Source organism: Balaenoptera ricei, chromosome 19 (genome assembly GCF_028023285.1).
Source record: "Balaenoptera ricei isolate mBalRic1 chromosome 19, mBalRic1.hap2, whole genome shotgun sequence".
Classification (NCBI taxonomy): Eukaryota; Metazoa; Chordata; class Mammalia; order Artiodactyla; family Balaenopteridae; genus Balaenoptera; species Balaenoptera ricei.
This window is the reverse complement of record NC_082657.1, coordinates 36,207,412-36,229,270: the sequence shown is the minus strand read 5'-3', so window position 1 is coordinate 36,229,270 and position 21,859 is coordinate 36,207,412. Positions and strand designations below refer to the sequence as shown.

General features: G+C 47.9%; 1 protein-coding gene across 5 annotated transcripts in view; it reads right to left on the bottom strand.

Annotated features, from left to right (window-relative positions):
- The window catches only part of ADGRG5 (adhesion G protein-coupled receptor G5), a 31,041-nt gene that overhangs the window by 5,787 nt on the left and 3,395 nt on the right, over nt 1–21,859 (bottom strand). For all 5 annotated transcript variants that reach the window (XM_059904065.1, XM_059904064.1, XM_059904062.1 and 2 more), the window contains 11 exons: nt 20,055–20,094; nt 18,800–18,974; nt 12,178–12,279; nt 11,884–11,962; nt 11,092–11,248; nt 10,377–10,493; nt 9,550–9,666; nt 8,015–8,167; nt 7,157–7,278; nt 6,627–6,895; nt 5,901–6,018 (listed from right to left, as the gene is read on the bottom strand). In XM_059904065.1, coding sequence (XP_059760048.1) covers nt 5,901–6,018; nt 6,627–6,895; nt 7,157–7,278; nt 8,015–8,167; nt 9,550–9,666; nt 10,377–10,493; nt 11,092–11,248; nt 11,884–11,962; nt 12,178–12,241 — 1,196 coding nt within the window. In that variant the 5' untranslated portion in view covers nt 12,242–12,279; nt 18,800–18,974; nt 20,055–20,094. The remainder of the gene's footprint in view (nt 1–5,900; nt 6,019–6,626; nt 6,896–7,156; nt 7,279–8,014; nt 8,168–9,549; nt 9,667–10,376; nt 10,494–11,091; nt 11,249–11,883; nt 11,963–12,177; nt 12,280–18,799; nt 18,975–20,054; nt 20,095–21,859) is intronic.

The window sequence follows — 21,859 nt, the reverse complement described above, 5'->3', positions numbered from 1 at the left end:
TAAATTTAAGAAAATTGAAATCATATCAAGCATCTTTTCTGACCACAACGCTATGAGATTAGAAATGAATTACAGGGAAAAAAACGTAAAAAAGACAAACACATGGAGGCTAAACAATACGTTACTAAATAACCAAGAGATCACTGAAGAAATCAAAGAGGAAATAAAAAAATACCTAGAGACAAATGACAATGAAAACACGATGACCCAAAACCTATCGGATGCAGCAAAAGCAGTTCTAAGAGGGAAGTTTATAGCTATACAAGCCTATCTCAAGAAACAAGAAAAATCTCAAGTAAACAATCTAAACTTACACCTAAAGAAACTAGAGAAAGAAGAACAAACAAAACCCAAAGTTAGCAGAAGGAAAGAAATCATAAAGATCAGAGCAGAAATAAATGAAATAGAAACAAAGAAAACAATAGCAAAGATCAATAAAACTAAAAGTTGGTTCTTTGAGAAGATAAACAAAATTGATAAGCCATTAGCCAGACTCATCAAGAAAAAGAGGGAGAGGACTCAAATCAGTAAAATCAGAAATGAAAAAGGAGAAGTTACAACAGACACTGCAGAAATACAAAGCATCCTAAGAGACTACTACAAGCAACTTTATGCCAATAAAATGGACAACCTGGAAGAAATGGACAAATTCTTAGAAAGGTATAACCTTCCAAGACTGAACCAGGAAGAACTAGAAAATATGAACAGACCAATCACAAGTCATGAAATTGAAACTGTGATTAAAAATCTTCCAACAAACAAAAGTCCAGGACCAGATGGCTTCACGGGTGAATTCTATCAAACATTTAGAGAACAGCTAACACCTATCCTTCTCAAACTCTTCCAAAAAATTGCAGAGGAAGGAACACTCCCAAACTCATTCTATGAGGCCACCATCACCCTGATACCAAAACCAGACAAAGACACTACAAAAAAAGAAAATTACAGACCAATATCACTGATGAATATAGATGCAAAAATCCTCAACAAAATACTAGCAAACAGAATCCAACAACACATTAAAAGGATCATACACCACGATCAAGTGGGATTTATCCCAGGGATGCAAGGATTCTTCAATATACGCAAATCAATCAATGTGATACACCATATTAACAAATTGAAGAATAAAAACCATATGATCATCTCAATAGATGCAGAAAAAGCTTTTGACAAAATTCAACACCCATTTATGATAAAAACTCTCCAGAAAGTGGGCATAGAGGGAACCTACCTCAACATAATAAAGGCCATATATGACAAACCCACAGCAAACATCATTCTCAATGGTGAAAAACTGAAAGCATTTCCTCTAAGATCAGGAACGAGACAAGGATGTCCACTCTCACCACTATTATTCAACATAGTTCTGGAAGTCCTAGCCACGGCAATCAGAGAAGAAAAAGAAATAAAAGGAATACAAATTGGAAAAGAAAAAGTAAAACTGTCACTGTTTGCAGATGACATGATACTATACATAGAGAATCGTAAAACTGCCACCAGAAAAATGCTAGAGCTAATTAATGAATATGGTAAAGTTGCAGGATACAAAATGAATGCACAGAAATCTCTTGCATTCCTATACACTAATGATGAAAAATCTGAAAAAGAAATTATGGAAACACCCCCATTTACCATTGCAACAAAAAGAATAAAATACCTAGGAATAAACCTACCTAGGGAGACAAAAGACCTGTATGCAGAAAACTATAAGACACTGATGAAAGAAATTAAAGATGATACCAACAGATGGAGAGATATACCATGTTCTTGGATTGGAAGAATCAACATTGTGAAAATGACTATACTACCCAAAGCAATATACAGATTCAATGCAATCCCTATCAAATTACCAATGGCATTTTTTACGGAGCTAGAACAAATCATCTTAAAATTTGTATGGAGTCACAAAAGACCCCGAATAGCCAAAGCAGTCTTGAGGGAAAAAAATGGGGCTGGAGGAATCAGACTCCCTGACTTCAGACTATACTACAAAGCTACAGTAATCAAGACAATATGGTACTGGCACAAAAACAGAAACATAAATCAATGGAACAAGATAGAAAGCCCAGAGATTAACCCACGCACCTATGGTCAACTAATCTATGACAAAGGAGGCAAAGATATACAATGGAGAAAAGACAGTCTCTTCAATAAGTGGTGCTGGGAAAACTGGACAGCTACATGTAAAAGAATGAAATTAGAATACTCCCTAACACCATACACAAAAATAAACTCAAAATGGATTAGAGACCTAAATATAAGACTGGACACTATAAAACTCTTAGAGGAAAACATAGGAAGAACACTCTTTGACATAAATCACAGCAAGATCTTTTTTGATCCACCTCCTAGAGTAATGGAAATAAAAACAAAAATAAACAAATGGGACCTAATGAAACTTCAAAGCTTTTGCACAGCAAAGGGAACCATAAACAAGACGAAAAGACAATCCTCAGAATGGGAGAAAATATTTGCAAACGAATCAACGGACAAAGGATTAATCTCCAAAATATATAAACAGCTCATTCAGCTCAATATTAAAGAAACAAACACCCCAATCCAAAAATGGGCAGAAGACCTAAATAGACATTTCTCCAAAGAAGACATACAGACGGCCACGAAGCACATGAAAAGATGCTCAACATCACTAATTATTAGAGAAATGCAAATCAAAACTACAATGAGGTATCACCTCACTCCTGTTAGAATGGGCATCATCAGAAAATCTACAAACAACAAATGCTGGAGAGGGTGTGGAGAAAAGGGAACCCTCTTGCACTGTTGGTGGGAATGTAAATTGATACAGCCACTATGGAGAACAATATGGAGGTTCCTTAAAAAACTAAAAATAGAATTACCATATGACCCAGCAATCCCACTACTGGGCATGTACCCAGAGAAAACCGTAATTCAAAAAGACACATGCACCCGAATGTTCATTGCAGCACTATTTACAATAGCCAGGTCATGGAAGCAACCTAAATGCCCATCAACAGACGAATGGATAAAGAGTTGTGGTACATATATACAATGGAATATTACTCAGCCATAAAAAGGAACGAAATTGAGTCATTTGTTGAGAAGTGGATGGATCTAGAGACTGTCATACAGAGTGAAGTAAGTCAGAAGAAGTTGAGACACAGATGTAGAGAATGGACATATGGACACCAAGGGGGGAAAACTGCGGTGGGGTGGGGATGGTGGTGTGCTGAATTGGGCGATTGGGATTGACATGTATACACTGATGTGTATAAAATTGATGCCTAATAAGAACCTGCAGTATAAAAAAACAAACAAACAAAACAACTAATACTAAACTTTCATTGGGTTATTTGTATGGAAATATGTTAATATAAATGTTTCAGACATTACATGAAATTTCTAAAAATCTTATATTTGTATTTGTATGGAAATATGTATGGAAATATGTTAATATAAATGTTTCAGACATTACATGAAATTTCTAAAAATCTTATATGTTCTGGTATAATGTTATAAGTAATAATCCTAGTTATTACTTTAAAATGTATATCTCAGAAATAACTAATTTTCTTGTCAACTGCATTATTATGAACTTTCATCAAATCTTTAACTGTGGTCATTTTTAAGTCTTTTGTCATTTACAGACAGTTCTGGGTGTACTCTGATGCTTTTGCAAATATGTTCCTATAAATGGGTTTCATCTTCAAGAAATTCATGGAAAAGACTCTGACAAGTACAGGTTTCTGGTAACTGACTGTACTGCTGAACTGAATGAATAAGCATTTTCAGAACTCTAATGAAAAACTGATGAACTCAAAAAAGTGCTAACAAAAGATCAAGATGAAAAAAAAAATTTAATTACATGGGACTGAGTGAACTGATGAGGATGAGTATAATTTTTGTGACTTTCTGTCTGAATTAAAAAAAAAAAAAATCCCACAAGGACTCAGAGGCAAAGAATATACAAATCAATTTTCACTGCAAAGTAAAGGAGCTGTTACAGTGGAGGATTACTGGACTGAATGTCAATATTATGACATAGTATGAGTGTGTTTCAGGTTTGGTAATTGCAATCATTGTTGCTTTTGTTGTGGTCATCCATGTACAATGCTTCGTGTCAGTCTATCTCTTGTAAAAATAAAATACAGTGTGTGTGTGTGGAAAAAAAAAAGAAGGAAATCTTGCCATTTGCGACAACATGGATGGACCTTGAGGACATTATGCTAAGTGAAATAAGTCAGACAAAGAAAGACAAATACCCAAATACCGTACTATCTCACTTACTTGTGGAATCTAAAACAAACAAACAAAAAAACAAGTTCATAGATACAGAGAAGAGATTGGTGGTTGCCAGAGGCCAGGGAGTGGGGGACAGGGTGCAAAACGGGTGAAGGGGGTCAAAAGGTGCAAACTTCCAGTTATAAAATAAATAAGTCCTGGGGATGTCATGTACAGCATGGTGACTACAATTAACAATACTGTATTGCATATTTGAAAGTTGCGAAGAGAGTAGATCTTAAAAGTTCTCATCACAAGAAAAATTAATTCTGTATGTATGGTGACAGATGTTAACTAGACTTATTGTTGCGGTCATTTGGCAATATATACAACCAAATCATTATGTTGCACACCTGAGATTAATAAAGTGTTACATGTCAATTATACTTCAATTTAAAAAATAAAACAAAAAATGTAAAAGAATTTTTTTAAAAATACATATATACGTAGTAAGGGTTTTTTAAATGCAGTAGAATAAAAGTCACAAAATCCAGGGTGAGAGGGAAGAGGGAGAGGTGAGGAAGACCGGGAAGAAGATGGTTCTTCGGGCGGGAGCTTGCTAACATCCCTGCATTACCGTGCTTCCTGTTCTGTGGAAGCGTCACTGCAGTTCTTTTGCCCATGTCACATATTATACAATAAAAACACACGTTTAAAGAGTCCTAAGTCACACTTCCTCTGAGAAACCACCCCGATGCTCACAGAGAGGAATTAACCCCATCTCAGCCTCACTCTGTGCCCAGAGCCCTCACTTCCCAGAGACTGGGACGGGCAGTGGTTGGGGGCCGGGCTCTGGAGCCAAGTCCCAGCTCTGCCCTCAACTGGCTGGGTCTCCTTGGGCAGGGCTCTTCAGCCGCCTGTGCCTCGGTTTCCCCAGCTGTAAACAAGGGCTGACAATGGGGCCGGCTCCTTGCTGTGAGGATTCAGAGCCAGCCCTCAGCCATCCTGAGCTGGTGTCAGCCAGGAGAGGGAAAAGGCCAGACGGCCAACTGCTGGTGATGGGTCTGCAGGGGGTTGTTAAGCTATTCCCTCTACGTTGCCTGTTAGAAACATTTCATCACAAGAAAAAGGTTAATGTCTGAGGGCACGGGAAGGGGCGACAGAGTCTGTCCCCCAGACCGCCTTGGGCCCCCTCGCCACATACACTCTGAGCCCGGTGCCTGGGGTGTCCCAATCCCCACAACACTCTCTTCTCTGACTAGGAGGGTTGGAGGGCTGGCGGTGCCACGCCAGGCCCAGGTCACGGGGAGCCAGAGCCAAGCGCGTGAGCGAAGCACGGAGGTGAGGAGAGAGAAGAGCCAGGCGCAGGCTGAGCTCCACCGCAGGGCCTGAGAGCCAGCGGGGGGGCTGGCTGCCAGCAGCCAGGGGGCAGAGGCCCCCCTGCCCTGGCCTGGCCTTGGAGGCCCATGTGCTTCCTAGAACTAGCATAGAGAGTGAACCCGTCCTGCAGGAGACCTTGGGGATCCAGCAGAAGGGGCGTGGCAAAGCCCCCTGGAAACCACGCCCCGTGTAAGCAGTAGCCCCCTCCCTGCCCTGCAGCCAGTGCCCCGCTTACAAGGCACCCTATCTAGAGCCCCAGGACCAAGTGGCCCTGCTGCCAGAGCCAGGGAGCCTGCCGCAGCCCTGAGCGCACTCACATGTACGTGCTCTGGAAGCCCGTGCTGTTCCCCTGGCTGTCGGAGAGCGGGATCCTGTGGGGTCCGTAAACTGAGCTCTTGACGGCGAGAAGGAGCAGCACCAGGAAGGCCGGGACCCCTGAGGAGTGGGACAGAGGCTCAGTGTCTGTCAGGAGACCCCAGAGATGGGCTGCTCATGGGTTATTGGGGCTGCTAAAACAGGATTCCGCTGGGCAAGCAGGGGGCGGGGGAGGGGAGGGAAAGAGATCGCTCTGAGTCCCCAGCCACTGTCATGTGGTCCAGCCTCAGAGCAATTAGCCTGGTGGTCTTAGAGAAGGCTGATATGAATGAGGGCTCTAGGGTAGAACGGTAGCGGCAGTAGTAGTGGTCACACTGGGAGGTGATGGCTGGAAGGTAATGGGAGAGAGGGTTTGGGAACCGGTGAGGAAACAGATAATAAAGAGAGGGGCTAGGATGGTGATAGAGACGCCGATGATGGTGGTACCAGAGATGGTGGTGAACACAAGGATGAGGATGGTGGAAGTGATGGTGGTATTGGAGGTGGTGATGATAGATGTTTTGGAGGTGGAGGTGGTGATAAGAATAGTCATGTAGGAAGTGGCGGTGGGCACTGGCAGGGATGGTGACCAGTGGTCATGGCAGTGGAGGAGAAAGAGGACAGGAGGGGACGGACGCCCAGTCTGGCTGGAAGCCTCAGGAAGCAAGGGAGAGGGAGACCGTGCTTACCCCAGCCCACGGTACAAAGCTTGAGCACGTATCGGCGGATGTAGATGTTGTAGACGCGCCCAAGTAGGAGGTAGAGGTTGAAGCCTTCAATGGCCATCCAGGCGAGGCAGCTGAGCAGCGCGTAGTGCAGGGTGGCAGCCAGTGCCACGCATGCTGACCCAGGCACGGGGGGCATGGCCAGCACAGGGCTCAGCAGGAAGGCGACATTGAGGAGCAGCACCGAGGCGTGCAGGTTCATGTGGATGCATGTAATGGAATCACTCTGCTTCCTGCGGGTGGGAGCGTGGCCCTCCGTGACCGGGACGTCACCAGGCAGCGCTACCCCCTGGGCTCATAGACACATAATGACCAGGACACAGGTCGAGAGGGGCAGGGACCCAACAACAGCCACACACAAGGAGGCTGGTCTCCTGCTTCCCAGCCTCTGCACTCTGGAAAAGCCCACCTGACTCTGGGGGCCCAAGTAGGAAAGAAGGAGGGGTGCTGAGCAGCAGTGGGTGGGCAGGCCCAGCATGAGGGCAGGGGAATACCTGTCATGGAGGTGCAGCAGGACCGTGAGCAGCGAGGCCACAATGGAGATGCTGCAGCCCACCAGGGAGATGTATGTGAGAGGCGCCAGCAGCTCTGCAGGGACCGGGGCCGGAGAGAGTTGCTGTGGGAGGGAAGGGGGGCCAGAAGCATGGAAGTGCCCTCCACTGCCTAAATCAAAGAGACCTGCCAAGACCTCAGCTTCAAGCCCCCCTACCCTACAGTCCTAGCCGTGGTCCTGACCTGAAAACAGCCACAGCAGACACAGTGGCTTTTCTGCCTCCCAACTCCCACCTCCCCTTCCTCCCCTCCCTCACTCCCGCACGTGGGTGGACCCTCCACTTCTCCTACTACGTGTAGTCAGGTGCACCAGGCCTGGTCTATCAGAGCCTTCCCTCCTCCTGCCCACAGTGATTGGTTAAGGGATGGGCATGGGACACACTCTAGGCCTGTGGGACTCAGTCCCATGACTTTGGCTGGCAGAATTGGGTGAGAGAGGTCTCGTTCTACTGACCTGAACCTAGTAGGACATAAAACAGGAAATGTCAGCAGCCATATTATAAGCCCATGGGGACATCCTGTCTGAGAACTAAGCTAACACAAAGCAAGCACAATTGAGAGACTGAGATAGAGTCCTATCTTGGTGACATTGAGCCCCTAGATCAAGACATGCCTGAAGCCTAACCCAGCCTTTTCAGGAACGTGAACCCATAAGGTTTTTTTTTTTGTTTTTTTTTTCCTTAAGCCCATTTGAGTTGGATTTTCTGCACCCTGCACCGGCTTTTGCCTTTCTCCTCTGTCCTGGATACGGGGCCCTCTGCAGCTCTGACCACCCTCGCCCAGGCTAGATGCACACATACCATGAGAACAGCAAAGTAGGTGAGGTGGTTGCAGCGGCAGAGCACCTGGGAAGGTGAGGGCTGCTCTGTGCGGCAGCCCTCAGTGTTCCAGGCCCCCCAGTGGTGCTTGCTGGCTCCCTCCTTCCAGAAGACACAGGTCACTGTGTAGCCTTCCTAAGGGGAGATGCTGGAATTGGGTGCATCCAAGGGGTGGAGGGGAGGGCCATGGATCAGAGAGAGTCTGGAAATTGTGGGGGCCAAAGGTGACTCAGCTGCACTGTTGTCAACATTTTACCAGGCACTGGCTGGGCTTTGGCATCAGGCAGACCAGATTCCAGCCCCACCTCCACCACGGACTCTGAGAGTGACCTGGGAAAGTCACAGAGGTTCTCTGAGCCTCAGTTTATTCATCTGCAAAATGGGATCATTTATACTCAAGTCACAAGGATGGTGGAATAATCAAAGGCAATGAGAAATCTTGAGTGCCCAGCTCTGGCCAATACAGTAGGTGCTCTATAATCAATGTCCGCTTTCCCCTCCTCCCCATGGGGAACGATGACAGTCCAGACCCATCCCAGTGGGGGAGAGAGAGAGTCATCTACAGACAACCCTGACGCCAAGCCCTGTGGGTGGAAAGGTGAGGGAAATGAAACAGGCACACCATGGAAGACCATGGAGGGAAAGGCAGAGGAGTCCTGAGAAAGGAAGGGACAACTGGGGCACTGAGGCCTTAGAGGACACATCAGATTTCAACAGAAGTGGAGCAAGGCTATAACAGGGGCAAAAAGCCCAGAAGAATGAAAGGAAAGGACAGAGGAGAAATTGGGAGTGCAGAGCGGTCCTGATGAGGCTGACAGAAGATAGGGCCAGAGTGTAGAGACTCTGGGGCCTTTCGGGAATGCCATCAGGGCTTGTGCCCACCCAGCAGTCCTTCTTCCTTCTTTCGGCAACAATATCTGTAGTTTCCTTGAGGACCCATCCCTCTCCCAATGACAGGTCAAATGAATCCAGCCCAGTCCCTGGGCCATGTGACCCAGGTCTGGCCAATCTACATGTTCCACCCCGCTGGGCACAGTGATGGGTCAGGGATGGACACATGACCCAGCTGGACCTTTAGAATCCGTTATGGGATCCTGGTTTGCACCAGCAAGAAAGAGCCTGCTAAGAAGAGGGGAAGGAGGTCCAGCACTTCAGCTGCCATCTTGCCACAGAGTGGAAAGCCAAGGCAGGAAACCATTGTTGAGAGATGGAGACTAAGCCATTATGGCATCGTATCTGTGCCTGAAGCTAGAACAGCCCTGGACATTTCATGTACATGAGCCAATAAGCTGGCTTGAGTTGGTTTTCTATCATGTGCAATTCAAAGAATCCTGACGAATGCAGTATGTAAAAGCTTCTCTCTCATTTCTTTGGCAGGAATTTTCAAAGTATGATAGATTTAAAGCAGCTTGTTTCTAAGATAGTTCCACAAGTCTGGGTTTGATCAAACCAGTGTTCGACAGGACAGCCACAAGGGGCTAGGAGTGGGTTGGAAATGGGGGTGGCCCCAACAATACCAGGCTTTGGTTGTGCCAGAAGCTGATGTTCACCGGCTCACTGAGGTTGCTCACTTGTCCATGGCTCAGCTGGGCACCCAGAACATAGTTATTGAGCACAGATGAATTGATGTCTTTCTGGAAGGGCAACAGAAGAAGCACTGACTGGAGGGGACATGAGGAGACCCTGGATGAGGTCCAAGAGCCCCCCTTCTCCAACCCCTCCTCCCTGGATGAGAACAAGCAGATTGGCTTTCACTTGTACAACTGCGCCAGCCTCGCAGCCTTTGCGTATGCTGCCCCCTCCACCTGGAACCCTGTCTTCTCACTACCACCACCATCACCTCCCATTTGTTAAATGAATTCCAGCCTCATACCCTCCATGTCACCCTACCCTAACTCACTTTCAAATCCAAGGTTAAAAGGCACCTCCTCCAGAAGCCCTCCAGGACTGCTCATTGGGAACCATCCTGACCCCACCCTGACTCATCCATCCCTTTGAATCTCTATGGTTATAATCAACCTCGAGCTAAAATTAAGTCTCTAAGGTCCCGGTCTAATTGTTGAGATAGAGCGCTCTCTGAGGACAAAGATCTTGTGGCCTACTTGTCTATCTCCCATCTAGGGAGAGGCACACAAACAGTAAATTTCTTAGGTCTCGTTTGCACATTATAATCATGCCTCCCTTCCATTTTGCTAAAACAGAGGCCCAGAGAGGGGCACTGATTGACTGAGGTTGCACAGTAGGCTGGTCCCCGCCCAGAGGCCAGGAGGTGGCATGCATGCCTGCAGTGCCCCCCAGGAAGGAGGCAGCATCCACCCTGCTTGGCCTACCAGCAGGCCCTGACCTGGAAAAAGCGGGTGTTGGAGAAGTAGATGCAGATGAGACTCAGCTCCCTGGAGCGCACCCTGCAGGCATCCCGGGTCAGCTCAGCTGGGAACTGCATGGCGAGTGGGACCTGGGCCTGTGGAGAGCCAAAGACAGGCTGCGCCTGGTGTCCGAAGCCTCCAGACCCACCACAACACCTTCACTGCTCCCCACTCCCGAGGAAGCCCTCCCAGCCTTGCCCCAAGCATTTCCTACCTTGGAGCCTCCACCCACAGAACCCTCTCCTGCCAGGCTGCACCTCCACCCAAACTTCCCGCGATCTCAGGCCTTCCCTTCAGGCCGTTCTGGTCTTGAATTTGGGTTATTTATCCCACCCAACTGGGGCCCTGAAGCTGGAGCATCATCCCCCAGCACCCAGGTATTCAGCAGGAATCATACCAGGGCCCTCAAAGGTGTCCCGTTCCCCTGGCCTCTCCCACGACTGCCTCACCCCAGGAACCTGCAAAAGCAGGAAGAGGACGCTGCCCCTGAGGGGCCACAAGCACCCCCTTTCCATCATTCACAGGAAGAACATCAGCCCCATTTTACAGAGGTGGCAACTCACAGCTATTAAGGCAGAGCCCTGATTGGTGGGAAGGTGGGCGATGGACCCTGGGGAGAGTCCAGACCTTAAACCCCCGGAGGACTTCTAGGGTAGAGGCTCTGGCCACCCCCAATCCCTGGCCACCTCTGACCTGGGGGACCTGCTCCAGAGCAGCACTTCTCACTGAGAGACCAGTGAAGTTGCAGCCCAGCTTGAAGGCTAGTGTCTGGATGGTGTGCGTCCGCAAGGTGAGGTTGTGGCCCCCAAAGCTGGCATTGAGTAGCCTCGACTCTAGGCCGTGGATGAGCCTGAAAGTGAGAGAGGTGGCCACAGCCCGAGGTAAGGATGGAGGCGAGCGGGGCTCTCCACAGCCTCCCTCATCCCACACCCCTGTCACTCCCACCTCTAGACCTCTGCATACAGTGTTCCTGGCACACTCTTACCTCCCCACCCCACCCATCTCCTTCTCCCATTAACTCTTGTTTGGGTCCCAGTTTGTCGACACCTCCTCCAGGAAGCCTTCCCTGGCAGCTCCCCACTGACTGAAGTGCCCCACAGCCCTGTGCTTCCCTGGTCAGTCATCAGCATTGGACTCTCACCCTGAACTACTAGGCTTTCGGGTCACAGACCCTGGAGAGCCCAGCCCAAGTCTTGGAGCCCCTTCCCAGAAAAATGCATGGAGACCCATGATTCTGCACCTGGTTTCATGGCATCCATGGTTAAGGGCCCCCAACCAGAGAGTAAACTCAATGAGGACAGGGATATGTCTATCCCACATCTCCAGAGCTTGGTGCCGGGCACACAGTAGCTACTCAATAAATGAGTGTTGAATAAATGAATTAACAGTCTACACTGGACCAACCCTGGGCCGTGGATTCAAGGTGCAAGCTGGGAGTGGAGGCACAGCTGACTCTGGGCGGGCGAGGAGGGACACCCAACTCACTCAGCAAAAGAAGTGAGGCTCCGGCTCCTGGCTGCCACCTCCATTCTCTCCATCCAGCGCAGGATTTCTTGGGATGCCTCTGTGAGGAGAGAGTCAGACATCCGCCTCAGCCTCTGTCTGCAGCTGCCCCGCCTCCCGCCCCATGGTCTCTGGGCCTTCCGCCCCAGCCTCCTGCTGCCCCAGGAGGCCCAAGTGCCCCTTTTCAATCTCCCTTGGTTTGAGGCCTCCCCGCTTCACATCACAGCCAGGGATCCAGGCTAGGATGGCTCTTGCAGCTCAGCGGAGCCCTCTTACCCTCTGTTCTGCTCTGAGACATCAAGAGGCACAGGCAGAGGAAAAGGGCCCCGCAGCGATCCATGTCCTGCACCGAGTCTCCTCCAAGAACTGGCTCCCACCCTGGAAAAGGTGCGTGTCTTTGTCACCCCGGTAAAAGAGCCACCTCTAACTCTAGGCATCTGCCATACCCCAAGAATAGGACGTGCAGCATCTTATTTGAGCCTCACTACTCCTGCATTTCACAGATGAGGAAACCGTGGCTCAGAGAGCAAGGCGTCTTGCTTTGCGTGAGGCTGCCTGAAGCCATGTCTCTGTTACTCCAGAATCCTTGGCCATTTGGTAAAGCCTGCCATTTGCAGCTCTGCCTGACACACATCCTCCTCCCCAAAAATTGTATCTCTGGGGGCCTCCCCAGTGCTCTGACCTTACCCAGGGGAACACTGGGAGTTGCTTGTCATTAACCCTGTCCAGCCCTGTCATTCACCCACCATGTGACTTCGGGCAAGAATCTGTCCCTCTCTGATTAAACTGCCAGCAGCAGCAGCTGGGGGAATCCAAAAGTTGGAGCAGAGAAAAAAACGAGAACTAAGAGTTTCAGGAGAAGGCTGGTTTTGACGACAATCGTGGGAGGTCAGAGGCCACCAAGAATCACAACAGCTGGATGACATCAGGAAAACCACTGCCTTTGTCCACAAAGAATTCCCCCAAAGCCCATTTTAAAGTATAATGTGATTTGAACATATTGTTAAGTACTGTATTCAACACTTGCTGTGAAACCTTGTCTTCGTTTTCACTTATTTTTGTGACTGCCAGAATCTATGGCAGCTGTTAGTTATGAATTAAGATGTCAGGTTCAAATTTGTGAAAATAAATCCAATGTTTTGGTTTAAAAAAAAAAAAAAGAATCTGTCCCTCTCTGCCCTCATTTCCCTCGGTTTTAAAATTAACTAATAGGATGAAGAGTGGTCCCCACTTGCCGCAACTGGAGAAAGCCCTCGCACAGAAACGAAGACTCAACACAGTCATAAATAAATAAAAGAACGTGAATTTCTTTAAAAAAAACAAAACAAAAACAAAAACATGTTTTGGGGGTGGATGAAATGGGTGAAGGGATTCAGTTGTATGGTGACATTTGCTAACCAGACTTATTGTGGTGATCACCTTTTATTAGTGTATACAAAGATTGAATTGTGTCGTACACTTGAAACTAATATGTTATATACCAATTTTAACTCAATAAAAACAAAAACAAACAAACAAACAAAAAAATTAACTAATAGGGACTTCCCTGGTGGCACAGTGATTAAGAATCCGCCTGCCGATGCAGGGGACATGGGTTTGATCCCTGGTCCAGGAAGATCCCACATACCGCAGAGCAACTAGGCCTGTGCACCACAACTACTGAGCCTGTGCTCTAGAGCCCATGAGCCACAACTACTGAGTCTGCATGTCACAACTACTGAGCCCACATGCCACAACTACTGAAGTCCGCGCAACTAGAGCCCGTGCTCCACAACAAGAAGCCGCTGCAATGAGAAGCCCACACACCGCAAGGAAGAGTAGCCCCCGCTCACCGCAACTAGAGAAAGCCCGCGCACAGCAATGAAGACCCAATGCAGCCAAAAATAAATAAATAAATTTATTTTTTAAAAAAGTTAAAATGAACTAATAAACTTCTGCTTAAACATAACAAATTTATGCCTACCTCCTGAAACTCCACTAAAATGAGAGTGAATGAATAAAACAGACACAAAGCCACAAAAGACAGAACAATGGGAAAGAAGACAACAGCAGATGAGAGATATCAGTGAAACTTTGGAGGCCGCAAAGCAGGTGGCCACCTGCTTAAAAAAAAAAAAGTTAGCAGACCATAAGACATTGAACCCAAGCGCTTGCAGTAAGGAGAGGTGAGTACAGCGGGTGGGGGGATCGGGGAGGGGACATGGGGAAGCCAGCTAGGTCAAGCCTCACAACCGTGGAAGCACTTGAGTGCTGGAGGCATCGGGAACCTCTGAAGGTGGGATGAAGGGTGAAGCTAAAAATGGGGGGTTGTTGGTTGTGAGTTTTTAAAATGACCAGCTCGGTCCCAGATCTCCTCTGCCACCTGGAGCATCCAGGAGCCTTCCTCACCACCCTTGCATCCTCAACCCTACCCTCCAACACAAAGTACACTCCCTGCAGACAGCACACCAGAGAGAATCTGCGAGGTGCCATTCTGGTACAGGAAAATTAAGCCATATCCCCTCTCCACCTCCTCCTCCAATCAGCTTCCAGAAGACTGCCAGCAGCCAGGCAATGATGCTCCAAGGCAGGAGAAAATTCTTCTCCGAAGAACTGACCATTCTAAGAAAAGTATCCTGTAGCTACTGACATTCTGGTGCTCCTTGATAAAACGGCCAGGACCAAGCTTATGGTGAAGCTTCACCAGTCACCAACCCCTACCAGCCAATTAAGTTGTTGTTTGTGTTTTTTTTTTTTTTAACGCACACACATAGTTTATTTATTTTCAATTTATTTTATTTATTTATTCATTCTTGGCTGCATTGGGTCTTCACTGGTGTGCACCGGCTTTCTCTAGTTGCAGCGAGCGGGGCCTTCTCTTTGCAGTGGCTTCTCTTGTTGCAGAGCACGGGCTCTAGGCGCACGGGCATCCGTTGTTGTGGCACGTGGGCTCAGCAGCTCTGGCTCGCTCTAGAGTGCAGGCTCAGTAGTTGTGGCTCTTGGGCTCTAGAGCGCAGGCTCAGTAGTTATGGCGCACGGGCTTAGTTGCTCCGTGGCATGTGGGGTCTTCCCGGACCAGGGCTCGATCCCATGTCCCCTGCACTAGCAGGTGGATTCTTAACCACTGCGCCACCAGGGAAGTCCCAGACAATTAAGTTTTTAGTGCTCCACTCTTTTTTGTTGTTGTTGTTGTTATAAAGTTATTTATCTATTTTTATTTTTATTTTTGGTTGTGTTGGGTCTTTGTTGCTGCACGCGGGCTTTCTCTAGTTGCGGCGAGCGGGGGCTGCTCTTCATTGCGGTGCGCGGGCTTCTTGTTGCAGTGGCTTCTCTTGTTGCAGAGCACGGGCTCTACGCATGCGGGCTTCAGTAGTTGAGGCACAAGGGCTCAGTAGTTGTGGTTCACGGGCTCTAGAGCGCAGGCTCAGTAGTTGTGGCACGCGGGCTTAGTTGCTCTGTGGCATGTGGGATCTTCCCGGACCAGGGCTCGAACCCGTGTCCCCTGAATTGGCAGGCGGATTCTTAACCACTGCACCACCAGGGAAGTCCAGCAATTTCTTACAAAACTAAACATGCACCTACCATATGACCCAGCAATCGCACTTTTCGGCATTTATCCCAGAGAAATAAAAGCTCATGTTCACACCAAAACCTGCACATGAGAACTTCATAGCAGCCTTATTCACAATAGCCCCAAATTGGAAACAATTCCAATGTGCCTTCAATGGGTGAATGGTTACACAACCTCAGGTACATCTGTACCATGAACTACAACTCAGCAATTAGAAAAATATACTGTTACACACAACTTGGATAGGTCTCAAGGGAATCATGCTGAGGAAAAAAAAAGCCAATCTTGAAATGTTGCATACAGTATGATTTGATTTATATGACATTCTTGAAATAACAAAATTATAGAGACGGAGAACAGATTAGTGGTTGCCAACAGTTAGGGATGAGGGGTGTTTCTGTAAAGGAGTAGCACTAGGGAGCCTTGTGGTGATGGGACAGTTTTGTATCTTCATTGTGATGGTGGTTACAAGAACCTACACATCATAAAATTGCATAGAACTAAACACACAGACACACACACACACATAAATCAGTGCATAAAAACTGATGAAATTGAATAAAGGCTGTGAATTGTACCAAAGTCAATTTCCTGGTTTTGATATTGTACCTTAGGTGTGAAAGATGTTACCATTGAAGAAGACTGGATGAAACGTACACAAAACCTTTTTTGCAACTTCCTGTGAATTTTTCGTTTTTTCAAAATTAAAAGTTAAAGGAATACAGTACAATGGATTGCCATTTCACTATTAAGAATTATGATGTAAATAGTCACATAGAAGAGGAGTACAGCGTATCATTGAGCGGAAAGAGCAGGTTAAAAATAACACATATAGGGGCTTCCCTGGTGGCGCAGTGGTTGAGAATCCGCCTGCCAATGCAGGGGACACGGGTTCGAGCCCTGGTCTGGGAGGATCCCACATGCCGCGGAGCAACTAGGCCCGTGAGCCACAACTACTGAGCCCGTGCGTCTGGAGCCTGTGCGTCTGGAGCCTGTGCTCCGCAACAAGAGAGGCCGCGATAGTGAGAGGCCCGCGCGCCACGATGAAGAGTGGCCCCCGCTCGCCGCAACTAGAGAAAGCCCTCGCACAGAAACGAAGACCCAACACAGCCAAAAATAAATAATAAATTTATAAAATAAAAAAAAAAATAACACATATAATATAATCACATTTATGGAAAATTATATACATGTTTAAATCTACGAGGATATCTAGAAGAATGGTCACCAAAATATTAATAATGTTATGGGAGGGGGTTAGTTTCTTTCTTTATGTTTTCTGTATTGTTTGAATTTTCTACAACAAACATGTATTACCTTCACAACAGAAAAGCAAATATTTTAATGCTTAGGATTTTTTAAATATTCCAAATGACTATTTATTGTTATTGAAAAAATAATAGTGACAGATTGCTTATGAGAAACAAAAAGCATGTTGCAAAACAATGTAATCCAATCCTTGTAAAAACTGTACTTTTTATAGATGCAAAATCTGGAAGAAGCACATCAAGGTCACTTCGGTGAGGTGAGATTCTGGGCCTATTTGTTTTGTTCATCTGTGTTTTATAAAGTTACCCCATATGTTATAGTTATCCATTTCCCAATTTTTATTCACTCTTTAGATGGGTTAGAAATTTACATCTTTCAAATATACACAATAAATAAATACAAAATGGTGCAAAAGGCAAAGTATTCCTGCCTCTTGTGTCACCTAACCACTCAGTTCCCAATTAGTCACCCCCAGGTCACCACTGCTATTAGTGTTTTGTGCATCCTTACCAGTTTCTTCATACAAATATAAGCGAATATGAGTTCCCCCATCTTATAAAAAAAAAAAAAGTAGCACACTCTGTATACTTGAAAATAACCTTGGAGAGCTTTCCTGAATAGTACCTAGAGCCTCCACTTTCTCGTTTATATCTGCACAGTGTGATGTTAGGGACAAACCATAATTTACTTAACCAGCCCCCTGTTAATAGTCATTTGTGCTGGTTCCAGTCTTTGGCTCTTACAAACAGCTTGGCTGTGCTTGTACTTGCCTCATTTCCCACATGTGCAAGTTCATCATCTGCCCATTTTGATATTGGGTTAGACTTTTCTTTATCAACTTCTAGAAACTCTTTACGTAATAGGAAAATTAGCTCTTTGTCTATTACATGAGTTGCAAGTATCTTTCCTAGTTTGTCTTTTGCCTTTTGACATTACATATGGCTTTTTTTTCCAGGTAGGTCTTTTTTAAATATAAAATTTTTATGTAAAAATTACCAGTGTTTTCTCTTTGGGCTTCTGGATTTTGAGTTTTAGCTAGAAAGACCTTCCTCATTCCAACATTATAAAGGAATTCTCCTAAGTTTCTTCTGGTAATTTTAAGGTTTCATTTTTTTATATTGGAATCTCCAGTCCATTTGCATTGATCCTGGAGTGTGAAATACGGATTCAATTTTGTTTCCTGGTGGTTATCCATCTGTCTTAACACTATTTATTAATATGTGTGTTTATTTTAAAAGAGAATAAAGGGACTTCCCTGGTGGTCCACTGGGTAAGACTCCGTGCTCCCAATGCAGGGGGCCTGGGTTTGATCCCTGGTCAGGGAACTAGATCCCACATGCATGTCACAACTAAGAGTCCGAATGCTGCAACTAAGACCTGGCGCAGCCTAAATAAATAAATAAAATTAAAACATTTTTTAAAAAAAGAATACCTACATTATATTAAAATAAATAAATAAATAAATAAATAAAAGAGAATAAAGACTTTGGAGTCATAGAGTGCTGGGTTCTTATTTATTTGGCTATTAAGTTATTTATTTGGCTGTGTTATCTTGGGCAATTCACTTACCCTCTCAGAACCTAAGCGACTGAGGGAAAAGATTTTGGGGGACAAAGGAAGCCACTGAATGAAACCATTTGCAATGTTTCAGGTGAGAAAACTGAGAACCCGAGAGTGTAGAAAAGACCCCCTCACAGTACGAATGGGGAAACTGAGGCCCAGACAGTGGTGTGGATTTGACCTCCAGGGTCTGGACCCTAAGACGGGGTCCCCAGGCCCTTGACCATGCTTCTGCCAGGCAAACACAGAGGGAAGAGGAGCTTAACCCCACCACGCAGCTGGGGAAATTAAGGCCAAAGCAGAAGTGACATCCCCCCCACCAGGCACCCAAAGAGAAGCTGTGGTTTCCACCCCCTTTCCCAGGAGCAACCACAATCTTCACTTCTGCTTGCAACCTCCAACATCCCCCTCCCCATCTTTTCAGAGAGACCACCACTCGCCATTACCCCACACCCTCAGCCGTCTCCTTCTTTTTGCAATTCGCTATTTAGGGTCCTCTAGAAAACAGGAATCCCTTACCTGACTCCCAAGAAGGTTCCAATTGACTGTGTCGAAACTGAATACCACACAAGGGTTTGCTCGGGGTTCTTCAGCAGGCCAGTGGGCAAGCTGAAACGCAAACTCAGACTCCAAGTCAAGTGCTCTCCCCCACGATGCGCTGCAGCCTCCTAAAGATGGCCTGGTGGCTGAGTTGCTGTATGGATGAGGAGACAAGTGGAGAGCAGAACAGAGACTTCAGAAGATGGAAATTCGATAACTAGTTCCAGTATTCAGCACCTGAGGTCTGACGTTAGGCAAGGAACTTGACCTTTCTGTGTTTCAGTTTTTCTCATCTGTAAAATGAGGCCAAGGTCATCTATTTCCCAGGGAGGGAAACTCAAACAACCATTTCCATGATCCACACTCCAGGGAATCTAAGGCTCTGACCCAAGGTTGCCAGCCAGGAACATGCTCAGCGGGAGAGCTGGGAAGCCCTGCCTTCCTATCCAGAGCTGGCAGTGCACCCCCGAAGCCCACCCTCTCCCCAACAGCACCAGGGTCCACTGAGCCACTGCACTCCTGGATAGGGCCCCACCTGCCCCTCCCAACAACTGCTCTTGGCAACAACAGGCTGGAGTCCCCACTTCCGGCCTCCCCCCTGGCCTGGGTGAAAAGTGAACCTGTGGTCTCTGCAGGGAAGTCCTGACAGGTGCCATTATCAGCCCCATTTCACAGGCAGGGAAAAGGAGGCTCCACCAGCACCCAACAGGGGGTCTGTGACCCAGCCAGGTCCAGAGCCTTTGCCTGAGACACACTGTCCCCAGGCTCCCTTCCAGGTCACTCAGAGGAACCGCACCTGCTCTGATTTGCCCAACATAAACTCTGTGCCAGGCCCTCACCCATGTCACCTGAGGTGCAGGTTACTGGACTAGCCCCATTTTACAGATGAGGAAACTCAGGTCCAGAAAAGCAAAGTTCAATAACTTGCCCCAGGCCACATGGGGCAGGGAGGTGGGGAGGATAAATATTTGAACCCAGCACCCAACCACTCCTTAATGTAAATGCCTTTTTTCAAAAACATAGATCTGTACATTCCTGAGATTTGGGGTTGTCATCAGGGCCCCAGGAACTGGTGAAGGGAATGAAGGTGAGTCCCCACCTTGCGGCTCCGCGGATGTCACCAGTACAGCAACCACTCAGGCAGGGGCGTGCCCAGTGCCTGCTAGGGAACCCAAGGGTAAGGACAGAATCTGGGGGGAGGGAGGCATGGAGAGACCCAGACCGAGGGGCTGACCTGTGCAGCTGTTGTTGTCTCACCGCCGTCCCGCCGCCTTCTGCACGAAGAAGGGGAAGTTGGGGACCTCTGTGCTGCGGGCGGGCGACCTCCTGCCCCTGCACTTCTCTCTGCTCTCTTCACCCAACAGCTGCACCGCACGCTCCCACTTCCCTTCTTCTTTCACTAGAAGAAGCCTATTTGTTCCTTCCCTCAGGGCCTGCAGCACTTCCTGCGGCAGCTGCACATTTGCAGAGATGCTGGGCTTCATCGGGGAGAGGGAGGAGGGCTGGCCAATGTGGCACCCAGCGGGGTCCAAGACCCACTCAGCTCTGTGCCCTTGGGCAAGAGACCTCACCTTTCTTGGCCTCAGTTTCCCCTTGTGTAGGAAAGGGAGAATGATCCCTGCCTGACCTGACGATCAACGAGATGGATGATGGCAAGGACCTCAGGCAAGGGCTGGCTCACGCTGCCTGGGTTCAAATCCCAGGCCCACCATTTCCTGGCTGGGTAACTTTGGGCAAGTGACGGAAATGGGGTAGTGTAGGGCTTATCAAGGGTAATGCTGCAGAGTCACCAGAAGTGCTCCGTGAAGCCCTCAGTTTTCACAGATGGGGTGCCTGAGGCCTGGGGAGGACAAGGGCCTGGCCCAGAGTTACCCAGTGCAGAGCCCTTTGGAGAAAGGCCTCACTGGGAGCAGAGCTCAGAAAACATGGCCAGAACTGTGAGGCTGGAAGGCTAGCCGGCTTCTCCTTGAGCCAGGGGTCTGGACCAGCCTGTCCTACATCAGTCTCCTCCTCCACAGAACCCTAAGCAACAGGGGGACGTGTCTGTTTGTGTTGCTGGGGGGACAGGGTGCTCTCTCTTGCCAGGGCCCCAGCCAGGCTCCCTGGGAAAATTCTGACTCAGGAATGTGCTTTTCTACCCCCACAGCTGTGATGGGGGTGCAGCAACAGGGAGAAAGAGGCAGGTCCCAACATGGTCTCCCTCTTCTCTGCCCCAACACTGGAGGCCTTGCTGTATCTGCTCAAGCACAGCCCACAGGTAGCTCAGGTGGCCTCTGTGCAGGAAAGGCGGGCAGCTGCTCCTTGCAGGGCAGGGAGATTTCGGGGAGGCGCAGGCCCACCCCAGCTGCAGTGCAGAGACTTTGCAGGGACACCCGTGTGCCTGTGTCCTGACCCCTGGGCCACACTCCTGCTGGGTGACTTGGACAAACTCTTGCCCTCCTCCACACTTTGGTTTTCTGCAGCCATGATGCAGCCCTTGAGCTCTAGGCCCTTCCTTCCTTTCCGAGGTCTCCTGCCACCTCTAGGGTTACAACACCAGCAGCTGCTCTCAGGGCCCAGGAGGAAGCCCTGCTCACCCGAAAAGCCCCTCTATTTTCCATCCTGGATCTGTGCTAGCCTTACTATGCGCCGCCTCAATTGGGGGTGCCAGTTACATAGCCCTGCCCTCCAGATCCTGGAACTCACTGCCAAGACACTCCCCAGCTCAAAAGCCAGCAGTGTCTCCCATTGTTTTCATGGTCTAGCCCCATCCAACTTCTACTTCCACCCAGTTCGGGATGTGCTTGCCATGTTCATCCCCATCTCCCTGCTCTGTTCCGCTCTGACACACACACACCTGGGTGGCACGCTAGCTCCTCTCCATCCCTTAGGGCCCAGTCCTGCCTACTCTGGGAAGCCTTCCCTGACTCCAATTCCCCTATAAAACATTCCAGATGCTTCCGCTTTAGGAGGCGTGTCAGGTCCTTGTTCAGTCCCCCTGGCAGGCAGGAAGGCAAGCCACTTCCCACTCCCCAGCCTGGGAGAGCCACACCCCAGCCC